The sequence below is a fragment of the Naegleria fowleri genome (assembly GCF_008403515.1).
Source record: "Naegleria fowleri strain ATCC 30894 chromosome Unknown tig34, whole genome shotgun sequence".
Classification (NCBI taxonomy): domain Eukaryota; phylum Heterolobosea; class Eutetramitea; order Acrasida; family Naegleriidae; genus Naegleria; species Naegleria fowleri.
Genome location: NW_025407966.1, coordinates 596,748 through 622,026, shown reverse-complemented (window position 1 = coordinate 622,026; position 25,279 = coordinate 596,748). Strand labels below are relative to the sequence as shown.

Genomic DNA, 25,279 nt, shown 5'->3' with positions numbered 1-25,279 from the left:
TTCGAAAAAGGTTGGGAATATTGTTGGAAATTCTAGATATTATTATTGGGTAAATACAGTTTGTTTGTTAAATAAATCGAGAGTGAGAGAGCTCAAAAATCCTGGAATGGATCGAAATTGTGAAAGATATTTCATAATTTTCTCATCGATGGAGCATGCAAATTCTGAGGAGAGTAATTTCATGGCATTTCCGTCACTCTCAAAAAGAAGATAATCTTCTGGTGATTCTGCATACATGCTGCTTAATCTGAATCGATTGGTCTCCATCACGTCCACTCTAAATCCGAAAAGTAAATAGACAGATTTTCTAAATTCGTTAATTTTCTTTTGGAAAACTTCTTTAAGTTTGGTAATTCGACGTTGTGCATCAGCGTTCTCTTCTTTGAGCTTGATGATTTCCTGTTCGTTGATAGTGGCGCCTCCTGAACGTTCTAATTGTTGTCTCAGTGTCTCTAATTCATCATGCAAGAGTTTGTTCTCAGTTTTAAGTCTTTCCACATCATTGGAGCTAGATTTCTTTGCCTCAGTTTCTGGATTGATTTTCATGTGAAGAATTTTGATCTTTTCCTTATTATACTCTCCACGACCTAGTTTTTGTTCGTAAAGAGCAATCTCATGTTCCATTTCATCACGGAGCTTTTGCAACTTTTCTACTTGCTGCTGAAGATCCTCTGATTTTTGTTTGTACTCATTGTGTTTGGTGTTGACACGATCAAATTCTTTTTCTAGAGTTTCCAATGAGGTTTGCTTGTCGGTAACAGTGAGCTGTAGAGATTCCATTTTGTCTGTCAATGTCTTTATAATGGAATCTTTTTCTTCAATAATTTGTTCGAGAGAAGTAATTCGTTGCAGGTAATACGAATTCTTGTCGTCTTCTGTAGAGAATGCCTCCTCCTTGTCGTTGATATGTGCAAATTTGGTGGCACTTTCTAATTGCTTTTTCGCTCCGAATAACTTCACTTCAGCATTCGTTAATTTATCTTGCATAATTGAATTTTCGCTCCTTAATTGTGTAATTTCGCTCTCTCGGAATGTGATTTCATTTGTTAATCGTTGGACATGTTGCGATAAGTCATTCTTTTCGGTAAGCAAGTCCTGAATGCGTTCCTCCAGCCGCGAGCACTTGGAATTAAATGTTTTGAGTTTGTAATCAACATCTGCTGGAGTACAGTCGACAAAAGTTTGTTCCCACCTCTTGAGAAGCGACTCCAATTCGAGAGTTTTTGTATTCAATTTCTCATTTTGTACATTTAAAGTTTCAATAGCCATTAATTGTGATTCCAAATCTCGAATTTTCTCTTTGAGTAATTCTTGAGACTCTAAAGATAATTGGGCTTTTTGGAGTTCAGTTTCTAATTCACGAATTCTTCTCTTTTCGTCATTTCGTTGTGCAATCTCGTTACGCAAGTTCTTAATTTCAGTTTCCAATGTATTGAGCTCTTCAAGCTTTTTATCTTGTTGGGAAATTTTGAAAACAAGAGTCTCGTGTTTTTGTGATAACATATCGTACTCGACCTGTTGTGACTGAGATTTTTGAATTGCTTCAGATCTTGATTTTTGCATCTCCTCAATTTGCTTTTGTAATGTCATATTTTGACGCTCAAGATTATCGATTTGCAAGTCTTTCTGAACAATTTCACTCTTAAATGCTTCTACTGTTTTATCAATTTCCAAGAGTTTTCCTTCAATTTCGGCAAGCATCAAGTCTTTTTGGGAGCTTATAGTTTGTTGCAATTCTTGGATGGTTTTGTGTTGTTCTGAAACTTTCTCATGTAATTTTGTAATTTCTTCATTCTTGTTGTGTGATTCGAGTTCCGCCACATTGAGTAATTCCTCATATTGTTTCTTGTAAAGCTCGGTTTGGTTTCGTAAATGTGAATTCTCTCTCTCCAATTTGTCTACAATTACTTTCATTTCTCTAATCTTCTTTCGATCATTTTCAGATTCATTGTTCAATTGATCAATAATTTCGTCACGCTCCCTAATACTGATATTGAGAGCAGAAGTGTTAGTGACATCAAAAGAGCTCAAGTTCATGTCGGCTCCACGTGACGGTATTGTATATTTCAAAAGTGGAGATTGTGAGATGCGACTGGAGGCAAAATCTTGATTTCTTTCCACAGAGTGTTTTATCGGTGACAATTGCATTGGATTACTCTCCAAGTATGCATTTTGAACTCTACTTTTTCTATCTCTAGATCTACCTGTATAAAGTCCAGCTTCGAGAAGGTGTGGTGACGCGGGTTTTTCTTCCGCATCATTCACGTGGTCACTGAATAAAATATTTTCAGCATGGTCATTTTCAGATCCAAAAGCCACTGGGGGTGGAGAGATGTTGAGGGAAGAGTGGCTGGTATCAAGGTGATCTTGATTGGTTACTTCTCGGTCTTGATTCGTCATAACCGTTGTTTGAGAACCATTCTCAAGTGTAGCATTTAGGGATGTTGTCATTTTTCGTTTTTTAAGGGGTGAAACAAATTTGTCTGGCCTAGTTGATGGTGATGTTGATGATGATAAATATTGTTGTTGTGTAGGAGGTATTTTCTCGTTAATAATTTCTTCGTCCTCAGTATCGTCACCAAATAAATACTTTTCCTTCTCATTGGCATATCCTTCTTCATTAAAAGTAGCAGATGTTGCTTGATTTTCTGTTGATGAAGAGCCTACATTTGCTTCAGAATCGTCAAATACAGTGAATAAACTCTTGGCTAAGGGTGTGGTGGTACAAATTAATACATTTTCAAAAATGTTCGATACATGATGATGGTAGCAAAAATACAAATTAGCAAATCGAATCATCAGATATACAAATGATCGCACAACACTTACCAATTTGACTTTTTTCTCTTTCTAGTGCCAAATGTACTATGTACATGATGTATAAAATTGTTTTCATTGGTTTCTGAAAAATTTCCTTCGGAAGGAATGGTGTGAAATGTATTATTTACATTTTGATGGTTCGATGATGAAACTTTGTCCTTGGCTGACGATGAAGATGACGAACCAGAAAATGATGACTCATTATTTTCATTATAAATACTAGAAATAGCTTTTCGAATTGAAGGGCTGAGCAATTGCGAAGCCATCGGAGATTGTAATACTTTTAAAGTTTGATTTTCTTCTCCACTATTTGCGTTGCTATTCATTGAGCTTACACGTGTTGTATTGTGATCTTGGTTGTTGGAGGTAGATGAAGAAGAAGCGAGACTCTTCGGCCGATAATTTGCGTGTGGATGACTCGAGCTTGTTAATGATGAATTATTGAACAGGCTGCTTGTATTCGTTGCAGCACTCGACGAAGGCTTTTGAGGTAACTGAATATTCCAATATTTATCAAAAGGATTTGTTTGATGATCCTCTTCTTCCTCATCATTGCCATGTTGTTGTTGTTGTTGAATGGATTCCGAAGAGAGAGTGTTGTTGCTATTTAATTCTTCATCGGCCGATTGAGAAGACAAAACTGCTCCGAAGGTTCTTGTTGGTCTTCCAGTGCTTCCGCCACTACTACCACTACTTGTACCACTTCCTTGTATTTGTTGTTGTTGTTGCTGTTGGAATAATCGTCTTTGATTGAGTGCTTGCATCACAGAAGGAGGAAGATTTTCGGTACGATCGGCATCTGATGAACTGAAAACCTTCGAAGAATTCGATCGGGAATTTAAAGTTGTGCCTAGCGGTGCTCCACTACGTGTTGTCTGTTGTTCCGAGTCCGTCAAAAGATTATTTCCGGCATCTTCCTGATGGTAATGACTTTCATCGTGGTTTTCTTCATCTTCAAATACAGTGAACATTTTTTTTGTTTAATTTGAAAAAAAAGGAAATGAAATTGTTACAACGATGATTATGGAGTATAAATTTGTATCGACATTAATACGGTCAATAATATGAATATATCACCATTTTTCTTGCTGCAATTTTGTGTGTCAAACAAAAAGAAACTGGTTAACTTCTTGTTTGGGTAAAAACATCCAAATTTTTCAGAGAATTGTAAATGGCAAACGAGAATGGGAACTCCTCTTCCACATGAATGTCCGTTCGCTCAATAGATGCCTCCACGCTTGGAACCAAACACAAATCTGCCAATGTCAACTTTCCATACTCTCTTATCGAATATAAAGTTGTTCCAGAGTTCACTAACTCTTTCACGATATGAATGGACTCGTATTGCTCTTTCAGAAGAAATTCAATATGTCGAAGGCCTTTTCGATGCCACTCTCCAATCCACTTTTTGTTTTGTTCACCACGAAGCTCTTTTGGAAGCATTCTTAATAATTGAATATTTTGCATGGGTTGAATTCCTGCGTTAATAATTTCACTTAATTGTCTCGTTTTAAATTCAAGAAATAGATCATGTTTGGGAATTAAATAATTATTATTCATACAAGGATTCTTGAGAGAGCACATTTGTACATTTGATGAGGCTTGACTTTCTTCCATCTTTGAAGTTTTCTCATGAATTAATTGTACAAGATGATCTAAAAACTCAACAATAGGGAGAGATTGAGTGAGTGTCATTGCATTGCTTGGCATGTATTGGCTGGCACCCTCCTCCTCCTCATGTTCATGAATCGGTTGAATCAACAAGGAAGGTACTTGTTTCATGGGATTAATCGTTGAATATGAACTTTCTTCATTGGCTTTTGCAAATAAATCCACATGAACCAAATGATTCTTTTTAAACTTTTGATACAATTGATGTTGATCAATTGAATTTAAATTCGATTGGTCTGAAATGTTATTATTATTATTATGATTATTCATCATCATGGAAGGATCATGCTCTTTGATCCGAACCCATCGGCTTAATATTGGCAAATGATGAAACAACGCCGCTCGGACTCTCCATGAACAAGTCGAGGGAGGAAAGGAGTACAATGTAAATTCGAAAAGAGGTTGGTGGTGATGATTACGAAGGAGGAGATTCATGTTTGGAAATTATTTTTTCGATTCTTGTTTGAACAAACCAATAAAGGAAATCATTGAATAAAATTTCACTGTGAATATTCAGACGAAATATTGATCCTGAACATGCGACGGTGATTGTTTGGCTTTTGTTGACCTTCTTTCAACTCAGTGAATGAGTCATTACAATGGTTCAAGTGTATGAATTCATTGATTAAAATCAGCCTTATTTCTCACCTGTCAAAGTTCAATTACGATAATCAAATATTTTAACCAACTTCATCAAAAAAAACGCGACCACCATCAACGAGGATGAAGCCCAACACCATCATCATCCTTCTGTTCTCTGCTCTTCTCCTCGCTCTCTTCACCACCACTCACGCTCTAACCGTCGCTGAACTTCGTCAACTCATTCAAGATCGTCGTTCCAGCGCTTCCGAATATGGATCTCAACGAACTCAACAACAACCTACCAAATCATTCGATGTCTTTGATGAGTTGGCAGATTCCTTGTTAAACATGAATGAAGATGAAATGGAAAACTCTGAAGAAAACTCCTTTTTCGAAAATTCAGTAGAAGAATCATCAAACATTGAACCCTTGTCAGATGCCATGTGGCCTGAAACAAGATGTACCAATGTCCAAGGAGCTCTCAACGTTCGTTCTTCACCATCACCAAGTGCCTCTATTGTGAAAACTTTGGGTCCTGAAACTCAGGTCACTGTCTATCAAGTGGCCAACGCTGCCGATGGATCCAAATGGGCTCGTGTTGGTAGTGGACAATGGGTTTCTGCCAAATTTTTGAAAATGTCATGTGCCAATTCACAACCAACAAAACCTCCTTCATCAACAAATTCTAACATGGATAATACCAAGAAGGCAGAGGAAGCATTGGCTCAAATCTTTGGATCCGAAGGTAAATGTCAAAACTGGGCCTTTGATTCTGGAAATTCATTCCAAGGTAAAATTGGATACACCTGTATGGGAGTCATACCTGCTGAATGTTGGAATAATCGAAATGGAATTTTTGCTCCATTGTTGGGTGGATTTAAGGGTCATCCTGCTGATTTCTGTAAATATGCCTATGATAGGAATCAAGTCGTGTACAAGCAATGTGCAGCTCAATTGTATACTCAAATCTATTTTGGACCAGGAGGTTGCAATCAATTACCAATGCCTGCTTTTTACGTGTGCGCAGATATTGCAGTGAATTCTGGAACTGGAAGATCAAAGCAATATATTAATGAATTGGGTGGATATCATGGACAAAATGCTAAACAATTTGCTCGTGCTTTGAATGAGAAACATAGGGCTGATTATAAGAGATGGGGATGTCCAACTTGTAAGAATAGAGGTAAGTGAATGCGAGTGGGAATTGTGACATTTGATCATTCTATTGTGGATGATGGTTGAATTGTGAAATGTGTGAAAATTTGTGAACATGTGAAAATTGAATCATGAAATTCAAAATCCATCTCGTAATTGTGTGAAATGTGTGAATTCGAATCACCTTACCTCACAAACAGTATTCTTGAAGGGATGGTTGGCAAGAGCTGATGCAAGAGATCGCTACATTGATAACTATTAAATCAAGTTGATTCGCACTCTTTTGGACATTGAAGAATGGAAAAGATGTATGATCGATCCTTTCATCTGTTATCAATTGTTGATGTTTCGATCTAAATCTATCAACATGAAATTAAAACAACCTGTCAACGCACTCTTCAATGTTTGAAAAAACAAAATTTGAAAAAAAAATTTGAAAAAAAATGTTCAAATCCGCATCCACAAAATCCGTTCGTCAAGTGTTGAAGAAGAGTCCACCAACATCAAGTTTGACGATTCCATCATCATCTTCGTTTGTTGTTAGAAATCATTACGTTTCAATCAATCCAACAACCGGAAAGGAATCCGAGAAGAAGTTTACAAGTTTGAGTAATGAACAATTGGAAGAGACGATTCAAGCAAGTTGGAAATCATTTGAGGCTTGGAACCCACAATTGTATGGTGGTAGGTAATTATTATTATATGTGTATCATGACGGAAATGAATTCGGAACATCTTCATTTGGAATCAATCATCGCAAATATTTTCATCATCCATTTATGATAATAATAATTCCGCAATACTTGATCTCCTAGTCAATCCAAAGGAACTCTCAGACCTCATCAGATGGCGTTGCGAATCCGTCATGAATCCTCTCGCTGAACTTTTTGATTCTAAAAAGAATGAATTGGCAAAATTGATGGCTTTGGATATGGGTAAACCACTCGCACAAGGAATTGCTGAGGCCGAGAAGTGTGTGCTGCTCATTCGATATTATGCAAAGAATGCCGAAAGTATTATGCGTGATAGAATTGTTACAGAGAATGAAAAGCACATCAGCAAGGTGGTTTATCAACCATTGGGACCAATTTTGCAATGTGCACCATTGTAAGTGTCCATGTGTGAAACGTTCGACTTCTTATTTTCTATGATTATTATTGTTGTTATTATTTATTCATTGACTGACTGATGAATTGGTTGAAATTTTTTGCAACCATTTTATGATGATGAACAAATTTATCTGGTGAAATATTTTGGAATTTTCCTTTTTTATGATATGATCCACCTTTAATTTGACGACCAAAACATTGTTCGGTTCACAAACACAATTAGTAATTTCCCATATTGGCAAGTGATTCGATTTTGCATTCCTGCAATGCTTGCTGGTAATACCGTTCTAATTCGTCACAATCATCAAGTTCCTCAATGTGCAGAATCTATTAATCATCTTTTCGCAGAAGCTCTTGATAAGGGGTACGTATGAATCGAAAAATTTTTTTCCATAACTAATTGATATATCTTTCAAATAATTGAATTGATGAATTCTTACTTCTGCATCACCATGTCACATTAACTGTGATAATTATGATGACTATCATTGTCCTTTTATTCCACTCACTCACAACAGTAATGCACCAAAAGAATTGAGAAAAATCTATCAAAATGTTTTTCTTGAGAATGAACAAGTGAGTACTGCGATTGCTCATCCAAAAGTCCGTGGAGTTGCTTTCACTGGAAGCACACAAGTGGGTAAAATTATTGCCACACAAGCAGCAGCAAACCTTAAAAAACATGTTTTGGAATTGGGTGGTGCTGATGCTTTTATTGTTCTCAAAGATGCCGATTTGGAACTTGCTGTCAAAAATGCTGTCACATCAAGAATTAACAATTGTGGACAAACATGTATTGCTGCTAAAAGATTTATTGTTGAGAAGGATGTTTTGCCCCAATTCGAAAAGATGCTTGTCGAGAGAGTGAACAAACTTGTTGTGGGAAATCCTCTTGAGAACGGTGTTGAAGTCGGACCAATGGCAAGAAAGGATCTTAGAGACAAGTTGGATGAACAAGTTCAACTCTGCAAACAACAAGGAGCTAAAGTGTTGACTGGAGGATTCAAATTGAAGGACAAGGAAGGATGGTTCTACGCACCAACTGTGTTGAGTGGTGTCACACCAGACAATTTTGCTTTCCAAAATGAACTTTTTGGCCCAGTTTTTGTAGTCATTGCTGCCGAGAATGCAGATCATGCCGTGAGTTTGGCAAACGATAGCATTTATGGACTTGGTGGAAGTGTGTACTCGAGGGATTGGAAGAAGGGAATGAAATATGCTGAAAAATTAGAATGTGGCCTAGCATTTGTGAATGGAATTGTAAGATCGAGTCCAGATCTTCCATTTGGAGGTGTCAAAGAGAGTGGATACGGACGAGAGTGTGGACCTGAGGGAATGTTGGAATGGTGCAATGTAAAGACCATGTCCATTGAAAAGTAATAAATCCAACCACAATTTTTTAAACAAGCATAACATTCAACTTCCATTCTTCAAGAATCAAACAATGAATCACAGATGCATGGTGTCATGACTCGTTAACCTGATCTATGCATGACTCAAGTGGGAAGACAAATCATGATGATATTTTGGGTTTTGCAATTTTTATTGCCTTAAAGGATCGTGCATGTTCGCGATTTGACTGGCTCTAAAACGGATTGTTTTTTTTGCCGAAATTGTTCTTTCACACTTTCCTCAAAATTTGGACCGGTGTAACCGAATTGTCCACATTCTTTGATGAATACTACAAATTGTTCTGCAGGGTCTAAATGTTGTGACGAAGATAGAGTTTCCGATTCCACTCTCCGAATGATGTCCAGTCCATTTGTAACATCTCCAATGACAATGTTCTTTCCATCTTGTTCTTTACATCGGTTCACACATATCATGAATTGCGACCCGTACGTCCTTGAATTCTCTAAATCACTGTTCACATTGACTAGAGAGACAGATCCTGCATGATGAATGTTCGATTGTGCAGAAAGTTCCTCAAACACTTTACCGAATATTGATTCATTTCCTTCTCCTTCTTTGAAAATGCATGGTTCGCTTGCGGACGGCGATGACAATTGATTTCCCAAATAGTTGTGACATTTCCACCAACCACATGAACCTGAGTATTCTATATCTCCACCTTGAATCAAGGTAGCTTGGACCGCTTTATGAATGGTTGAACCTTTGAAAGTGAGAGGGATGGATCGTGAGGAAAGACCTTTTTCTCCTGTACATAAGCATCGAAAGTTTTCTGCAGCCTTTGAAGCTAATTTCTTGTTAAGCTTAATTTCAACAGTTCCAATGTCCATGATATCTGAACGAGTTACTGCATCCTGTGAACACGAGTCAATATTCAAATACTTCTTGCGACTCATCTTGGCAAACGTCAAAAAGACGATAGGGAAGAGTTCATTTTCTGAATTGTCGTCGAGAAGCATGGCTCGATAACCTCCAACATCCAGTTCAAGAATGGAAGGCCTGTTTTGAATGCTATCATCGTCTTCTTCTGATGGTCCAACAATGATCGGCACAGATTGTTCTTGAGTAGAAGTATTGTTTGGATTTGTGTTGGAAGGAAATAGTTTCGGATACCTCGTTATGTCACAATTATGGGGCCACAATCTCCTGCACTCTCTTTCATATAAATCAATATATTCATGTTTCAACATGGAGTTTCGAACTTGAGTGTCTGTTGAACAAATATTAAGGGATGCATCTCGCAATATTTTCCTCCAAAACGACGACACGTTGCTTGCCCTAATTAAATCCTTATATCTGAGAAAAGAAAATATTTTGTACATGATCACAGAGTCATCTTTGATGCATGAAAGGCTTCCACTACAACCGTTCGAATGATGTGGCAAATTTCTCTTTCTTTGATTCGACGACGAAGAGAAGGAAGTCATTTGTTGAGAACGCGATGAAAAATCATGACTCTGGTGATGACTATTTGGAGAATGAACCGTGCCATGACCATGATGTCCAATAGTCAACACTCCTGCACTCAAACTCTCGTGAGAGGACCTCGTAGTCAAGGTTGAACTCAATTGCAGCGTATGGAGTTGGAGAGGAGATGAAGTTGACTTAACATCTCCCGAAGTCTCTCCATCGGAATCAGAGGGTGTGATGGGAGATGCTGATGTTGAACTTCTTCGTACAATAAGCACTCGACTTCCATTCTCATCATCATCGATACGAGGCCATTCATCTTCTGTTGCGTGTTGAGGATGATTTTCCTTATTTTCTTGGGTGGTATCTTCGGGAAGCTTTACGACTTCCTTCTTGATATTATCAATAATGAGGAGATCATCATCTCCATTAACGTATTGTTTTTGAGAGGAGGAACAAGTTGTTTCAGAGGGGATGGTACTCATCTTGTGTAATGTTCCTTACCAAACTGAGAGTTTTCAGTTGTTTCCCTTATAATCCAATAATAATAAATATTCAATATGAATACTTTCAAGAAATTCTCGTGAATGAGACTTTTGGCTTGAAATTCTCCCCGCGTAAAGTTGTAAATTTTTTTTAAAGTGATAACGAACTTCAACTCCTTGTGGCGATTCTTTTTTTAATAATTATGATGGATTTGAAACCTTCGAGAACATGTCTTGTTGCTGCTGCTCACCATGATGATGATGATGGTCGTTGAAGAGAGATGATGATCATGAGGACAGAACATGAAAGAGATGTGTGGAATAAAATTTAATAATAAATTACAAATCTAGTTGTGTTCTTAGTGTGGATGAACTTGTGTGTGATCATGTGTTGACATGATGAGAGATAATTGTCTTCATCATTGTAGTCATCATCATTGGTGTGTTTGTTTGAAACAAGACTCTCGCTTAATCATTTTGCCGACGATGGAACCACTTGGTCTTCTCTGCTAAAATTCCCTTATTATCAAATCCAACAGGAAATCCCTGGTTATCGATATAAGTGACTTGATTCGTCGTACGGAATCGAGTTCTCTCCGAATTGGATCCATCTTTTAAGGAAAATTGTGATGCATTTCGTTGATATCTTTGATTGACCGTTTCATTAGGAAATCGAACCGGCAGCAAATTTCGAGGGGCATTTACTTTATAGGGAACGAGTGGTTTCGGAACGGAGTGAGTCCTCCTCGTAGAAGTGCTGCACCCCGAAGCTGAATGTGGTCTTCGTCCCGAGTGCAATTGCTCGGCCGTGATGGGCGTTATAAAGGTCGAATCGTAGGTCGATTCGGGAAAGTATCGATCGTCTCGGGCAGGTTTGGTAGCATGAATAGGATGAGCAACTCCGAACAACTCTCCATTCTTTCTGAATAATTTCCGAGTGCTGCCCGTTCGGCTTGGTTCATGACTGGCACCTCGTGACAAACTTCGAGTTGAGAGAGGCGACGAAAACATTAAGGGTGAGAGTGGTGAGTTTGTTTTTTTTAAAAAAATTTTCTAAAGATGTAACGGTTGGAATTTACTGTAATTTCATCATCGGTTAGATCAGTTGTTGGTATGACCAAACGTTTCATTCTGCAACACACGCACCGTTGTGATGAATCCCAAATCGGGAATGACACTTAAACTGAATAATAATAATAATTTATATCGAGGTTCATCCAAGTAAAGAGAGTTCAATGACTCTTTACTTTAAGAAGGTCAACTCATTGTCGAACATCTTGGGTTTGAAACGTCTTGGCAATTCGGAAGCAGATTTCAAATCCAAAACCTTTGCATTTCCTTCCAATTCGGAATTGTTGAAATTGAAAAGACTGTCTTGTTTGACTTTCTTTTCCTTTACATCGGTATACTTGTTGAAATCAATAGTTGGTTTTGCAAAGACTTGTTCCAATTTGGGTGCTTCTCCCAATTCTTTGATAATTTCTGAAGATGAAATTCCAGTAGCGAAATCTTCTGAAAGATGTGACAAGACAAAGCCCACTTGTTGTTTGGTGAGCTCTGGACAAACGAGACTTCTCATTTCTTCCTGTAAGAGACCTTTTTGAACAATACAAACATCGGCCACTTGTCGACACAAGACAAAGGACTCTCCTTCAGCACTGGAAGTGGTTTGTTTCAATGTGTGAATAATTCCTTTCGAGTTGAACCAATTCTCAATGGAAGACACTCTCATCTTGATAGAGATGGCACTGTTCGTGTTCATCTTGCTTTGTAAAAAGTGATTGAAGCACACAGCATCCAATCCACTTGCTAACCATTCAAAGAAGTGATTTGTCACTCGAGGATCTGTCATGTTACTGTCAAACTTGGCTTTCAATTCAGTCAAACTTGTCAACACAAACTTAATGTCAGGTCCATTTTCACTGTCCATTGGATTCGAGCTGAAGAGAGATCGGATGAGCTTGGCACGAACCTTACGAACGTTCTTAATCCACAAGTAGGAATAAGCCTTACCCAATGTCTTGGACATGGATACAAAGAGAGAATCCAAGTCAGTAATCAATCCCTCAGAAGTTGCAAGTTCACTCTCTTGTAGTGGTCGTGTGAAAAGTGTTGGGAATTCTGGTGGATCAAACAAATGTTGATCTTCATCTGATGATGACGGCTTGGTCTTTTCCAAAATGACAGTAGCATCTGCCGTTGCAGTTGGAGTAATTGATTTCAGTGCATTCTCAACAGACTTGGCAACGTCCTTACTGAGTGCATGGAATAGGGCAAGTAATCGATAAATGGCATTCATCCAATAAATTAAATAGTCATCATTGAAGGAATTCTTGTCCACAACATAATCCAAAGCACGTGCCACATTTGTGGCAAATAACTTGTTGGTTGGATGTGCCTCATCATTGATCTTCCACTTGTTCAAGCACAAGAAGAGAATTTTAACAGGTGTTGGAATCTTGTGGATGATGACATCGACCAGTTGAACATGCAAAATAGCCGACTCCACAATAAATCTTTGAACTTCCATGAGTTTGGATTGCTCCAAAAAGGTTTGCATTTGTTCTTTGAGAGCTTTAGTTTCTTCGTCGAGTTTGGAGAGAACGATCTGGTTCGACTCTGCATGGGATTCTTTCAGATTCTCCATTTCTTGGTCACGCTTCTCGAGAACAGAGTCCAATTCCTTGATCGACTTGGTCTTTTCTTCCAACTCGCGTGTCTTCTCTTCTAATTCGTGATCTTTCTGTTTGATTGACTCAAGAACTTCTCGTAACTCTGATTCCTTGCTGTCGAGTTGAGTGGCGAGTGTGGAAATACGTTGTTCATGCTCAGAGAGCGACACTAATTTTCTATTCAATTCATCATTCAAGGATTTAATCTTCTCTTCAAGATCGGTTGCTTGTTTCTCTTTCTCTACCAATCTCTCATTGACTCCATGAAGCTCAGAGGTGAGATGTGAAATTGCAACACCTTGCTGTTCTGAAGCTTCAATAAGCTTTGTTTTCTCTTGTTGTAGTTCAATCTTTTCTCTCTCTAACTTTTCGACTCTCTCCTCCAGTTCATGCTTCATGCGATTCAAAGCATCTTCACCGTTAACTTGCAAATCTAAGAGTTCACGCAGCTCTTTTTGTTTTTGTTGAAGCTCTTTTTCTTTGGACTCAATGATCGAGTTCTTTTCTTCGATCGCTCTTTCAAATTCATCAAGTTTTTGTTTCAATCTTTGGACGTGCTTACTCACAAGTTGAGATGATGAATTTTCATTGATTTCTTCTTCATTAGAATCTATCAATGACGCAAGTTGTGAAATAATTTCTGAGATGCTTTGCTCATATTCTTGTTCTTTCTCTTTCAATAAAGCGTTCAATTTGGCAACACTTTGTTCTCTATCTTGAACATTGGCAGTAAGTGTTTCACAAAGAGTCTTGTTTGATTGAATTTCTTCCGTTAGATGTGCACTCTTCTCTTCCAAAGTTTGAATGCTTGATTCGAGAGCAGTAATTTGGACTCGAGCTGCTTCGAGTTGTGCCAGCACTTCATTTCGGTCGTGGGTAGTTTCTTCAAGTGTTTTCTTCATGGATTGTAATTCACTGTCTTGTCTCTCAATTTCTTGTGTCAACTCATGAATTTTTTCGCTATTTGCTTGCAGCTCAGTTTGCAAACCATACTTCTCTTGGGAAGTGTCATTCAAATTAGATTGAGCGTTGTTCAATTGTTCCTGAATGCTTGAAATTCTTTCATTTAGAGTCTGTAATTCAGTGGTATTGTTTTCCAATTGTTGCTTGGTGCTTGAGAGCTGTTGAGCAAGTTCATTCTTCTCCTTTTCATAGTTTGAAATGATTTCTTCCTTGTGAGCAACCGATTGTGTCAATTTGAGATTTTGGTGTTGTTGCTCTGTCAATTGATCTTCCACAGAGGAAATGGTGCGTCTCAGTTCAGAAATGACGACGCCCAAATCTTTCTTCTCAATTTCACTATGTTGAAGGAGAGCTTCCTTTTCCTTTTCCAAGTTTCTCAATTTATCGCAGACTTCATTCTTCTCTTTTTCGAGTTCATCTTGTTCCTTCTTCATGTCGACATACTTTTGTTCGACCTCTTCCTTGCTTCTTTTAACTTGTTTCAATTGTTCAGAAAGTTCATCTTTTTCTTGACTCACATTCTTGAGCAATTCTTGAGCTTTGTTCAATTCTTGCATGAGTCTGCCTCCAATTTCTTCCTTTTCGTTCAAGCTTGATTCAAGAATTTCCTGCTTTTCTTGTTTCAAATTTTCAATTTGTTTCTCCAATTGACTGATTTGTCCCTTGTACTCCTCTCCATCTTCGTTGGCATTCTTTAGTTGTTGTGTCAAGCTCTTAATGGCAGAGTCCAATGTAGAGAGTTGTTCATTGAGTTGTTTCTTTTCAGTGTTGAGAATATTCAACTCCTGCTCTTTAGTTGTGATCAGTGTTGTCAACTCTTCAATCTTATTTTGAGAGTTTTGATATAAAATTTTGAGGTCATGAAGCTCAAGAGAAGTGTCTTTGTGTTGCTTCATCACTTCTGCCATGTCCTTTTCAACTTGGTGTTTCTCCTTCTCCAACTTTTCAAGATCATTCTCCAATTTATCCTTTCTCTTGGTTAGTCCCTCCAATTCTCTGGTCATCTCTTGTAATTTTTGAGAGGTCTTGGAGTGCTCTTCTTGCTCTTCCTCAAGCTGTTTGTTCAACTCATCTCTTTCAGAGGAATGAGAAATTTCCATTTCTTGCTTATCTTTTTGGAGAGTTTCCAGTATTTGACTCAATTTTTCAATGTTTAGAGACTTTTCATGTCTCTCCAATTCTAAACTCTCCTTGATTTGGAGAATTTCGACTTTGAGTCTTTGAATCTCCTTATCGAGATTATCCTTTTCTTCAGTCTTGCTTTGAATATCATGTTTAAGAGAGTTGATTTCCTCTTGATCTTGTTTGAGAAGATTTTCAAGTTCTTGCTGCTTTTGTTTGAGTTCACTTTCCTTAGTTTCGATCAATGAATCCTTCTCAACAAGAGTTCCCTTAAGAGAATTCAATTGTTCCTTCAAGGTGTTGATCTCCTTGTTCATGCGGGAATCTTTAAGCTTCAATTCTTGAATGACAGTGTCAGCAGAGTCGAATTCTTCATCACTGTTTTCAACGAGCTCTGAAAGTTTCTTAATGATAGCAGAAATTTCATTCTTGTAGTCTTTTTCCTGCTTCGAAAGGATTTCATTCAACTTTTCAATGGAAGAAGTCTTTTCTTCAATTTCTCTTCTAAGATCTTGCAACATGTTTGAATTGGTTGAAAGACTTTCCTTTGTTTCGTTATAAACAAGTTCAAGCTTGGCAATACTGTCCTCCAACTCGACAATCTTATTCTTCTTTTCATTCAACTCTTTGAGAGTTGTTTCACGTTCCTTCTCAATCTCAGTAATGCATTGCTCCTTCTCTTTGAGGCTTTCCAACAAAGAGTTTTCACTTTTCTTGGTACTCTCTTCCAAGATTTCCTTTTGTTTGATGAGTTGTGCCTTTTCATGTTCTAATCTTTCAATAAGCTCTTGTTTCTCGGAAGCTTCTTTAGAGAGCAACAAGGAACGATGTTGTTGTTCGGTGATTTTATCCTCCAGTGATGAGATGGTATGTCTAAGTTCAGAAATGACAATGCCCAAATCTTTCTTTTCAATTTCACTTTGTCTGAGAAGAGCGTCCTTTTCTTTCTCTAAATTGTTGATCTGGTTGAGGAGTTCCTTCTGCTTGTCCTCAATTTCAGCCTTCTCCTGTTTCAAAGTGTCTACATTTTGTTCGACCTCTTCCTTGCTTCTTTTAACTTGTTTCAATTGTTCAGAAAGTTCATCTTTTTCTTGACTCACATTCTTGAGCAATTCTTGAGCTTTGTTCAATTCTTGCATGAGTCTGCCTCCAATTTCTTCCTTTTCGTTCAAGCTTGATTCAAGAATTTCCTGCTTTTCTTGTTTCAAATTTTCAATTTGTTTCTCCAATTGACTGATTTGTCCCTTGTACTCCTCTCCATCTTCGTTGGCATTCTTTAGTTGTTGTGTCAAGCTCTTAATGGTGGAATCCATGTCTGAAACTTGTTGGTTGAGAGTGTCCTTTTCTTCTTCAACCTTGCTCAACAATTGTTCTTTAAGTTCAACTAATCTGTTCAGCTCTTCAATCTTATTTTCTGCCTCGTGGTGTTGCTTCTTGAGATCGGTATGTTCGAGTGAGACAGTTGTGAGTTCTTTAGACACTTCTTTCAGACTCGCTTCAACTTGCTGCTTTTCGGTTTCAAGTTTTTTGAGCTCGATTTCAAGTTGTTCCTTACTCTTTCTAATAATATCAAGTTCTTGCTTCAAAGTTGAGTTGCTTTCAGCCAATTCTGCTCCATTTTGTTGAACTTGTTCCAACATTTCATGCAATTTGCCAACAGTTGATTCTTTCTCACTTCGTACAGACTCTAATTGTCCTCGTAATCCAGAAATTTCTTGCTTCAATTTTTCAATTTGCTCGTTTAGGTCATTGTGTGTGTGAAGGGCCTTTTCTAACTTCTCTGAGCTTGTCTTGAGGTCCTTCTCTAATTGTGAGACTCTCTCTTCGCGTTGTGAAATAGTTTCCATGAGTTTGTTTTTCTCTTGCGATGAAGATTCACCCAATTCATGAATATTGTTTTGAAGCTCAGCAATTTGTTGCTTCAAAGTTTCTATTTCTTGTTGTTTTTCATGATTTTCTCTTTCAATGTCTGAGATTTTTCCTGACAACACTTGGTTGTTGTTCAATTGCTCATTCAACTCGTTCGACAGCTTTTGCTTTTCTTCTTGAAGTTTCTTGAGCTTTTCGGAGACTTCTTCGAGCTCCTTCACAAGTGAGTCCTTAGCATGGCTCGAATCTGAAAGAAGAGAATGTTTGTCCTGTGTTAACTTTTCAATCTCCTTGTTGAGCTCTGAGATTTGTTCATGCAAAGTTCGATCAAGACCTTCCTTTTCGCTGAGTACAGCTTCAAACTCTTTAGCTTTTTGTGTCAATAATTCAGACAATTCTTGAACTTTCTTTTCAGTCACTTCCACAAGACTTTCCAATTCATTCACTCTCTTTTCAGAAGTCTCCAATTCCTGTTTTGAGGCACTCCATTGTGATTCGAGTTCTTGTTTACTCTTTTCAAGTTCTTTCAACTTGTTAGACACATCTTCCTTTTCTTTCAAGAGCTGTTGATAGCGAGTATCAGAATCGCTTCCAAACCTTTCCAATTCTTGTGTAGTGCTTTGCAGCTTGTTTTGATAATCCTCAAGATCCTTGTCTAATTTCTCGCGAATAGAAATTTCCACAGATAGCTCTTCTTCCTTTTGTTTGAGTAAATCGGAGAGTTGTTTCTTTTCATTTCGTAATGCATCCTCAATTTCATTACGTTCCTTTTTGATATTTTCAATTTCTTGCATTAATTCATTCACTTCAGATGCTGTATTCTCCTTGTCACTGGTTAGGAGCTTTAATCGACTTTCGAGACTGGTAATGTTTTCCAAGGCACGATTCAACTCAATCTTTGTAGTCTCATTCTCGTGGAGTGAATTATTGAGTGCATCTGATTTGGATTTGAGCTCCTTTTGCAATTCGAGATAATTATTCTTCTCTTCTTGCAATGTTTGTTCAAATTGCTCAAGTTTGTTTGAGTACTCTTGAACAGTGTCGGCAAGAGATTTTCTTTCCTTCTCAAGAGAATCCTTTTCTTGTTGTGATTTTGAAAGTTCTTGCTTCAGTCCTTCGATGGTTTCGTTAAGCTGATTGCATGTTGCAGTGAGCTCTTCCACCCTCTTGGTTGAAGATTCCAATTGTTGTTTTACGAGTTCGGTCTCCTTTTTAGCAGAATCGAGTTCTGATGAAATACTTTCCAATCGTTGGTTCAAATCTTGATTGCTTAAATCTTTTTCTTTGAGGAGTCTTTCAATCGTTTCTTGATGCTCAGCAAGTTCCTTAGAGAATTTGTTCTTTTCTTGTTCTGTAGAATCGAGTAATTGTTGAACTTGTTTCAAGTCATCGAGCAGCTTCTTTTCAAGAGCGTCCTTCTCCTGAGTTAAACGATTCACTTCAGTCGACTTGTCATTTTCAAGTTGTTGGATTTGAGATTGGAGCAGTGATATTTGTGAAAGGGCCTTTTCTTTTTCCTCTCTTGTCAAAGTGAGCTCGTTGTTAAGTAGATTCATTTTCTCGAGAGTATCAGAGAGGTCCTTTCGAAGCGAATCATTCTCTTGCGAAAGTCTTTTGGACGATTCACCGCTCTCATTCAGTACACTGTTATACTTCTCGGAAAGTAAGTTGTATTCTTGATTTTGATGTTCTTCCTTAATCTTGAGCTCCTCGACTGTTTTCTCCAACTTGCAAATCTGTTGTGTGAACTCATCGATTTTTTCTTGTAGTGATTCATTTTCCTTTTGTTCATGCTCGAGTGATTTCTCACTATTCTCAATTTCAAGTTTCAACTCTTTTTCTGTATTTTGATGTTGTGCAATTTCGCTTTCAAGTGAAATTACCTTCTCAGTTAAGGTTTTCAACTCAGTGTTAAGTCTGTCCTTTTCTTGGAGTGCATCGTTCAATTCTTGTTCCTTTTGTTTGATGGTATTCAAAAGTTCTTGAGATAAACCTTGATGTTTTTCCATGGCCGATTGGAGAAGATTATTCTTTTCATTCTCCATTTGTTCGAGTTTTTGATTGAGAAGTTTTACATTATTCTCTGTCGAGTCTTTCTCTCTTCGAATGGATTCTAATTCGGCATTGAGTTTGGTCTTGGCATTCTCGAGTTCAGCATTGGCTTCTTTCATGGCGTTGAGTTTTAACAGTAACAAGTCTGTCATGAGTTGAAGCTCATTTTGAATGTCATGAAGGTTAACCTTTTCGAAATTGGCATTTTTGCTGTGATTGACAAACTCGTCAGATTTTTTGGTTGCCTCTTGAACCTTCTGCTTGAAATTGGAGTCTTCAGTGGCATGAATCATTGCTCCCTCAAGTTTTTTCTTTAGCTTGTTATATTCTTGAATGCAAGAAACAAGAATTTCGTGTTCTTTTTGTGATTTTTCAAGACTCTCACTTGTTTTTTCCAATTTGGATAACAATTCAGTCTTTTCCTTCAAAATTTTTTGGATCGTCTCTTCATGATCTTTGGATTCTTTGTCACGAAGATCTTGCAGTGATTTCAAGTCACTCTTAAACTTTTCGATTTCCTTTCCTTTGTTTTGCGAGTCTACTTCAAATTGTCTAAGATTAGAGAGCTCTCGATTCATCTCGTCATTTGCTTTCTTTAGCTGCTGGATGGATTCTTCGAGTTGATCATGTTTTTCTTCTGATTTTTTGAGTTTCATAGAGACAGAAGTAGCTTCTTCCTGTAATTCTTCAATTCTATGCTCATAGTCCTGAGACGCTTTTTGGTGTTGTCGTTTAGCCTCTTGAAGAAGTTCTTCTTTTTTAGCTGCCTCTTGTTTCAAAGCCTCTATTCTTTCCTCTAGTGTTTTAATTTCCGTTTGTAATTTTTCTTTTTCTTGCTCGACTTCGATACTTTGTGCTTCCATCTATTTGATATGATTGAAAGGTGATCATTGGAGTTCACATAAAAATTATAAATGTTCAGAAAATCACATATTTAACATTAGAACATACCTCTTCAATTTTGTCCTTCAATTGCTTGATTTGTTGCTCGTACTTTGTTTGAGCTTGTTTTTGCTTGAGTTGAAGTTCAAATAGTTTGTTGTCAGCCTCTTGATGAGCTTCTTGTACTCTTGAATGCTCTTCTTTCAATGTTTCTGATTGTTTCTGAAGTATGTCCAATTTCTCTAAAAGGGCGTCTCTCTCTTTTGATATTTGTGACACCTAATGAATTATGTGTTCAAAAAATTGATAAAAATGTTAACCAAAATTAAACCTACCACTGATGTCTTGTCATCTATCTCCAATTCTGTAATTCGTTTTTGAAGTGTTTCAATTTGTTTTCTAAGTTCAGGAACAAGACTATGGTCAGTCAGAGAGCCTTTTGAAAGCATAAATGATCCTCCCTCGTAGGGAGCATAATCCTATTGATGTGATGAGATTAGTAATGATAATTTTGCGAATAATATAGATGATGTCATGTGTGAAATGTCCAGTTTGGTTGTGTGTAAGCCGTGTTCGAAAAATTTCATTGTTAACCACACTTACATGATGGGTTGCTTCATCCTCATCTTCAACAGCATCTCCACCTGTATATGTACTGACTCCTTCAAAATCGTCGTCACTGTAAAAAATTTTTGAAAATATGAGCATATTTGTACCAATCAAAAGACAACAACAATAATTGTAGTTGAACAATTAAGAACATGGTTGACATGAAATGCTGCTTTCATCAAAATATATTTTCGCTTGTGAAACTACTTACGCTCCTGCGACATCTTTCAAATTCTTGGAATTGATAACAAGTTTAAGCTTGGCCTTTCCTGACAACTTTCCGATAGTCATTACAACTTCTTTGGTTTGAGTCATTTCTTGCTCTTCGTTAACAAACTGCGCCAGATCAATTTCTTCTTTTGCCAAAACATTACTCTTCGATTGATTCGTTTTCTTGTTTGTAATTTTCTCCTCGAGTGTTAACATGAGGTCCTTCTTTTGAAAGTTCCCCTTCTTTTTTGCAAGTGTACCATTGAATTTAAAAGTAGTATTCCAAGTGATGGTGTCACGTTCCACCTTTACATAGGGAGTTTCTCCCTTACGTTTCTTTCCTCGTTTCCATAAAATCTACATTGAATCATTCAATGTTAATAATGATGCCGATGTATGTGGTTGATGGGCAAGCAAGAGTATTGTTTTTCCACGCAAATGTGAAAAATTATAAAGAAATAGTCAATGGATAATGTTTTGCATAGTGTCGAAATTTTCCATGAGAGTGCGGCACAGAGTTGTTGATTTCGATATATTCGAACAATTCCATCAATGAAAACAAATGCGAAATTAATCGACCATTCATTATAACTCCGCGAACAAAACGTAAATAAATACATACAGCATAAGTAACTTCCTCTTCGGGACCTGGTTTGTTTATGGAGGTATTCTTGAAATCAGAGAGATGATCCACCGACAAGTTGAATTGAAACTTGACTGTATCCTTATTGAAAATTTTCTTTTTCAGCATGGTTGAGAAGATGAATAATAAATTAAAAGAGTGAAAAGGGTGATGACGAGATGATTATGAAATAAATAGGAGGATGAGATAAAAAAATCCAATGATGAGAAACTGAGATTCCGATAGGAGTAGTAGTGGGCGAGATGATGATGTCAAAATTTTGAAAACTCTAAATTCTCTTGGGAACTTGTTGTTGTTGTTTTTTGTTGGTCGCGACTATTATTATCGGACAAAATATATTCGACGAGTTCAATTGAAACGACACAAACTAGATAAAATATTAATCTATAATGGACGTCGACACCAACAAATCGAAGAAGAAGAAGGAATTGGATTTTTTTTTACTTTTTTCTTACCTGTTGGTGATGGGCGATCATGACGTCTCGTTTTGGCGTGACATCCAAATTTGTGTTTCGTAGATCACAAATTGTTAATAGGCTCCTATCTCTAATTATGAGAACAATCATGAGTCTGATGAATCCACATGAACATGTTTTTTGAAATTTTGTCAATGAAATAGAGACTTCTTTTGATTTTTATTGAAACACTCAAAATTCATTCTCTCTCTTTGACAACTTTGACAATTCTCTAACGCAGGCAACTGACGGCGGAGTGCTATTTATTGCAAAGTATTGTGGTGTCCTTGTATTGGATGAGATTTTGATACGATTAAGATCATGAGAAGGGAGCTAACAACAACGAAACTTCACCACCAAATATTGTTTTGATCAACCCCTGTTGTTAAATTCAACTCTTGAGACATAAAATATTCGTTCAAAAGATTCTTCAGCGATAAAATGACGGTGCGGAGATACCCTCTCCGGAGCAGGGGGTCAGTTTTGATGTGTCATTTTATTGAGGAAGCATTGAATCACCTTTTGAGGTCTTACACGCCCTTTGTGAAGTTTCGAAATCACAAAGGGCGTGACGACAAGAGGAATGTCATCAGAAGAGTCGACCTCCTGTTGCTGTTCGTTTCTTTCTTTTTTTTTGTTTGATCAAGAGATGATTGTTTGAACTTGGCATTGCTATTTATTGATCTGATCACGAAGATGAAGGTTTCACATTCACGTTCACGAAGCAAGACTCTCCAAGAAGTTGAATCTTCTTGAAGAACACAATTTTTTTGTTGAACGATGAGAATCAAACAAGTGACACGACTTGAGTTTAATGACCTTTCACCAAATTTCTTCATATCATAATCAATTTCGAAACCATTTAACAAAGGAATTGATTGAATTTCTTCATTACCTCTATTATTTAACGTCACTACAAGGATCGAAAGATTTCTTATCACTCACAGTTCATACAGTCAAAGATTGTAGCGGGAGAGTCGCCATATTCCTGCCAGGCATCCCGTCCATAGTTGACAACAAAGAGAACTCGATTAAAAAACTTGATGAAAGTCACAGCTGAATAGCCTTAGCAACTGTCAAATTTTTCAAAACCAAACAACTTTGAAGATTACCTGAAACGTTTTCCTTAATAGGATCCCATTTACAGTTTCCTATTTCGAGTAATGTCGAGTAATGAAGACTTTTTATGAATCTCATCGAATGTATTTCATGTCATCATCAATCAGAGAGATCAAATATTGACTCTCAAATTCCAGCTGACCATTTGTAGGTAATTTAATATATATATATATTTACCAAATTTGATTCCTATCAAACAGCAGCTTGTTCTTCAAAACATTGACATTCATGACACACCAACAACATCAAAAAAATGTCTCCAGCAAGAGATCCAGCAACTGGTCGATTTGTATCCTCCTCGTCCTCTTCAACTTCCAGTGGAAGCAGTAGTAGTAGCGGTGGTGGTAGTTGTTACAGTAGTAGTTACTCCAGTTGTCCTTCCTCTTCAAGTGGAAGTTCTGTGTCCTCATCTTCTTACTCCTCTCGCGCAAGAGATCCCTCAACAGGAAGATTTGTATCTTCTTCTTCATCTTCCTCTTCAACATCCAGTTCAAGTGGAAACAGTAGTAGTGGAAGTAGTGGTTACTCTAATAGTTACTCCAATTACCCTTCTTCCTCAGCTGGAAGTTCTGTTTCCTCGTCAAACTCCAATCGACCACGAGATCCCTCAACAGGAAGATTTGTTTCTTCCAACAGTGGTGGATCTAATAATGGAACCACTAGTTCAACAACGTCTACTACAAGCAGCTTGTCCAATGTTGAGTCCTCTTCGAGTTCATCATCAAAGCCAAGAGATCCATTGACTGGGCGTTTTATTTCTCCAAGTAGTAGTAGTAGTGGTGGTGTTATTGTTGATACTACTTCAAGTGCTTCCAATAGTGGTGTCAACAAGTCCAATACAACAACAAATGACAATCAACCAAGAGATCCAGTAACAGGTCGATTCATGCCAATGAAAAACTCCTCAACACCTCAACAAGATGACAATTTGGAACAAGTGACATCCAAGATGCAAAATCTTTCCATTAATAAATCATCGAAAAGAAATGTGGACCTCCAGAAAGAGTGTAGTGATTCATACACTGGAGATTATGTGACGGAAGCTTCACATTACATTTCTGTTAAGGAACGTGAATACTTTAATCTCCCAAACAAGAATGACAGCGAAGCCAATTACAGAAATCAAAACCAATTGACAAATAGATCTGTTCACACCACCATTGACAATTATCTACTTGCACAATCACCAAAACATTCGGTGGAAGCCACAGCATTAAAATGCAGTGCTGGATACATTTCAAAGGATGAAATCAAGCAACGAATTGAAATGAAAATCAAAGTGGCAAAAGAAACTGGTGATATTAATAATAAGAGGTATCGAAATTTTCTACACAAGTGTGCAGAAGTTTATGGTGTGGCATTTAATGGTTATAATTAAGGTGTCTAAATAAACCTATCTATAAACAATCAAATTCTGTTTGAAGAGATTAAAACCTTTACAGATTCCTCGAAGTATATGACTGGCTCTACAAAAAATAACAAAAAGGCTACAGATATAAACACTAAGAAGAAGAACTAGTCAGTCTACATCCTTGCATCGTCAAGCTAATTTTCTTGAAGCAAAAAAAAGGCTACAGCACTGCAGGTTCCCAAGTTGTCTCCAATCTCAGTACTGATGCAGCTCGACGATGCTTAACTTCTCAAATCGGACGGGATGAGGTGCATTCATCGTGATATGGCCGTAGCCATTCACGACTTAATAATGAATCTCAAAAATCAATTGGGGAAAGATGAACTCCAAATATAAGCATCAAAAAGGCAAGGGTGGATTTTCACCACCAATCGCTTCTGAATCATGAGCAGTTCGCGGTGTTAGAATTACACAACTTGCCTCAAAGTACAAGTCAGTTTGAATAGGATTACCTGTTGAAACTTTTGAAACTTACCTGCAACTTGTGTGGTTTCAGCTAATAATATGCATTTTCGAAAACAACAGTTTCGTTCTTTTACATTGAATCCTCAAGAGTTCCATATTGAAAGTTCATCTTCAATGTCGAATACTCATGAACCACAAAATAAAGCATCGATCGAGTGGTGAGTT

At 37.4% G+C, this 25,279-nt stretch overlaps 9 protein-coding genes across 9 annotated transcripts; 3 read left to right on the top strand and 6 right to left on the bottom strand.

Annotated features, from left to right (window-relative positions):
* Nucleotides 1–42: 42 nt before the first annotated feature.
* Nucleotides 43–2,799, bottom strand: FDP41_003621 (uncharacterized protein; the record flags this gene model as incomplete). The annotated part of the gene is made up of 1 exon (XM_044706946.1): nt 43–2,799. The coding sequence occupies one exon, from the start codon at nt 2,797–2,799 to the stop codon at nt 43–45; it is 2,757 nt and encodes a 918-aa protein (XP_044562342.1).
* A 26-nt stretch (nt 2,800–2,825) lies between these two features.
* On the bottom strand, nt 2,826–3,791 carry FDP41_003620 (uncharacterized protein; the record flags this gene model as incomplete). Its single annotated transcript, XM_044706945.1, has 1 exon — nt 2,826–3,791. One exon carries the CDS (start codon nt 3,789–3,791, stop codon nt 2,826–2,828), a length of 966 nt encoding a protein of 321 aa, XP_044562341.1.
* A 151-nt stretch (nt 3,792–3,942) lies between these two features.
* On the bottom strand, nt 3,943–4,767 carry FDP41_003619 (uncharacterized protein; the record flags this gene model as incomplete). The annotated part of the gene is made up of 1 exon (XM_044706943.1): nt 3,943–4,767. The coding sequence occupies one exon, from the start codon at nt 4,765–4,767 to the stop codon at nt 3,943–3,945; it is 825 nt and encodes a 274-aa protein (XP_044562340.1).
* Nucleotides 4,768–5,214: 447 nt separating this feature from the next.
* FDP41_003618 (uncharacterized protein) lies at nt 5,215–6,490 on the top strand (the record flags this gene model as incomplete). Its single annotated transcript, XM_044706942.1, has 2 exons — nt 5,215–6,256; nt 6,429–6,490. 2 exons carry the CDS (start codon nt 5,215–5,217, stop codon nt 6,488–6,490), a joined length of 1,104 nt encoding a protein of 367 aa, XP_044562339.1.
* A 181-nt stretch (nt 6,491–6,671) lies between these two features.
* Nucleotides 6,672–8,717, top strand: FDP41_003617 (uncharacterized protein; the record flags this gene model as incomplete). Its single annotated transcript, XM_044706941.1, has 4 exons — nt 6,672–6,912; nt 7,044–7,335; nt 7,561–7,701; nt 7,856–8,717. The coding sequence occupies 4 exons, from the start codon at nt 6,672–6,674 to the stop codon at nt 8,715–8,717; spliced, it is 1,536 nt and encodes a 511-aa protein (XP_044562338.1).
* A 170-nt stretch (nt 8,718–8,887) lies between these two features.
* On the bottom strand, nt 8,888–10,642 carry FDP41_003616 (uncharacterized protein; the record flags this gene model as incomplete). The annotated part of the gene is made up of 1 exon (XM_044706940.1): nt 8,888–10,642. One exon carries the CDS (start codon nt 10,640–10,642, stop codon nt 8,888–8,890), a length of 1,755 nt encoding a protein of 584 aa, XP_044562337.1.
* A 468-nt stretch (nt 10,643–11,110) lies between these two features.
* On the bottom strand, nt 11,111–11,653 carry FDP41_003615 (uncharacterized protein; the record flags this gene model as incomplete). Its single annotated transcript, XM_044706939.1, has 1 exon — nt 11,111–11,653. One exon carries the CDS (start codon nt 11,651–11,653, stop codon nt 11,111–11,113), a length of 543 nt encoding a protein of 180 aa, XP_044562336.1.
* Nucleotides 11,654–11,885: 232 nt separating this feature from the next.
* On the bottom strand, nt 11,886–21,772 carry FDP41_003614 (uncharacterized protein; the record flags this gene model as incomplete). Its single annotated transcript, XM_044706938.1, has 6 exons — nt 11,886–20,183; nt 20,272–20,481; nt 20,538–20,681; nt 20,806–20,881; nt 21,023–21,378; nt 21,644–21,772. The coding sequence occupies 6 exons, from the start codon at nt 21,770–21,772 to the stop codon at nt 11,886–11,888; spliced, it is 9,213 nt and encodes a 3,070-aa protein (XP_044562335.1).
* Nucleotides 21,773–23,491: 1,719 nt separating this feature from the next.
* FDP41_003613 (uncharacterized protein) lies at nt 23,492–24,616 on the top strand (the record flags this gene model as incomplete). The annotated part of the gene is made up of 1 exon (XM_044706937.1): nt 23,492–24,616. The coding sequence occupies one exon, from the start codon at nt 23,492–23,494 to the stop codon at nt 24,614–24,616; it is 1,125 nt and encodes a 374-aa protein (XP_044562334.1).
* Nucleotides 24,617–25,279: the final 663 nt, after the last annotated feature.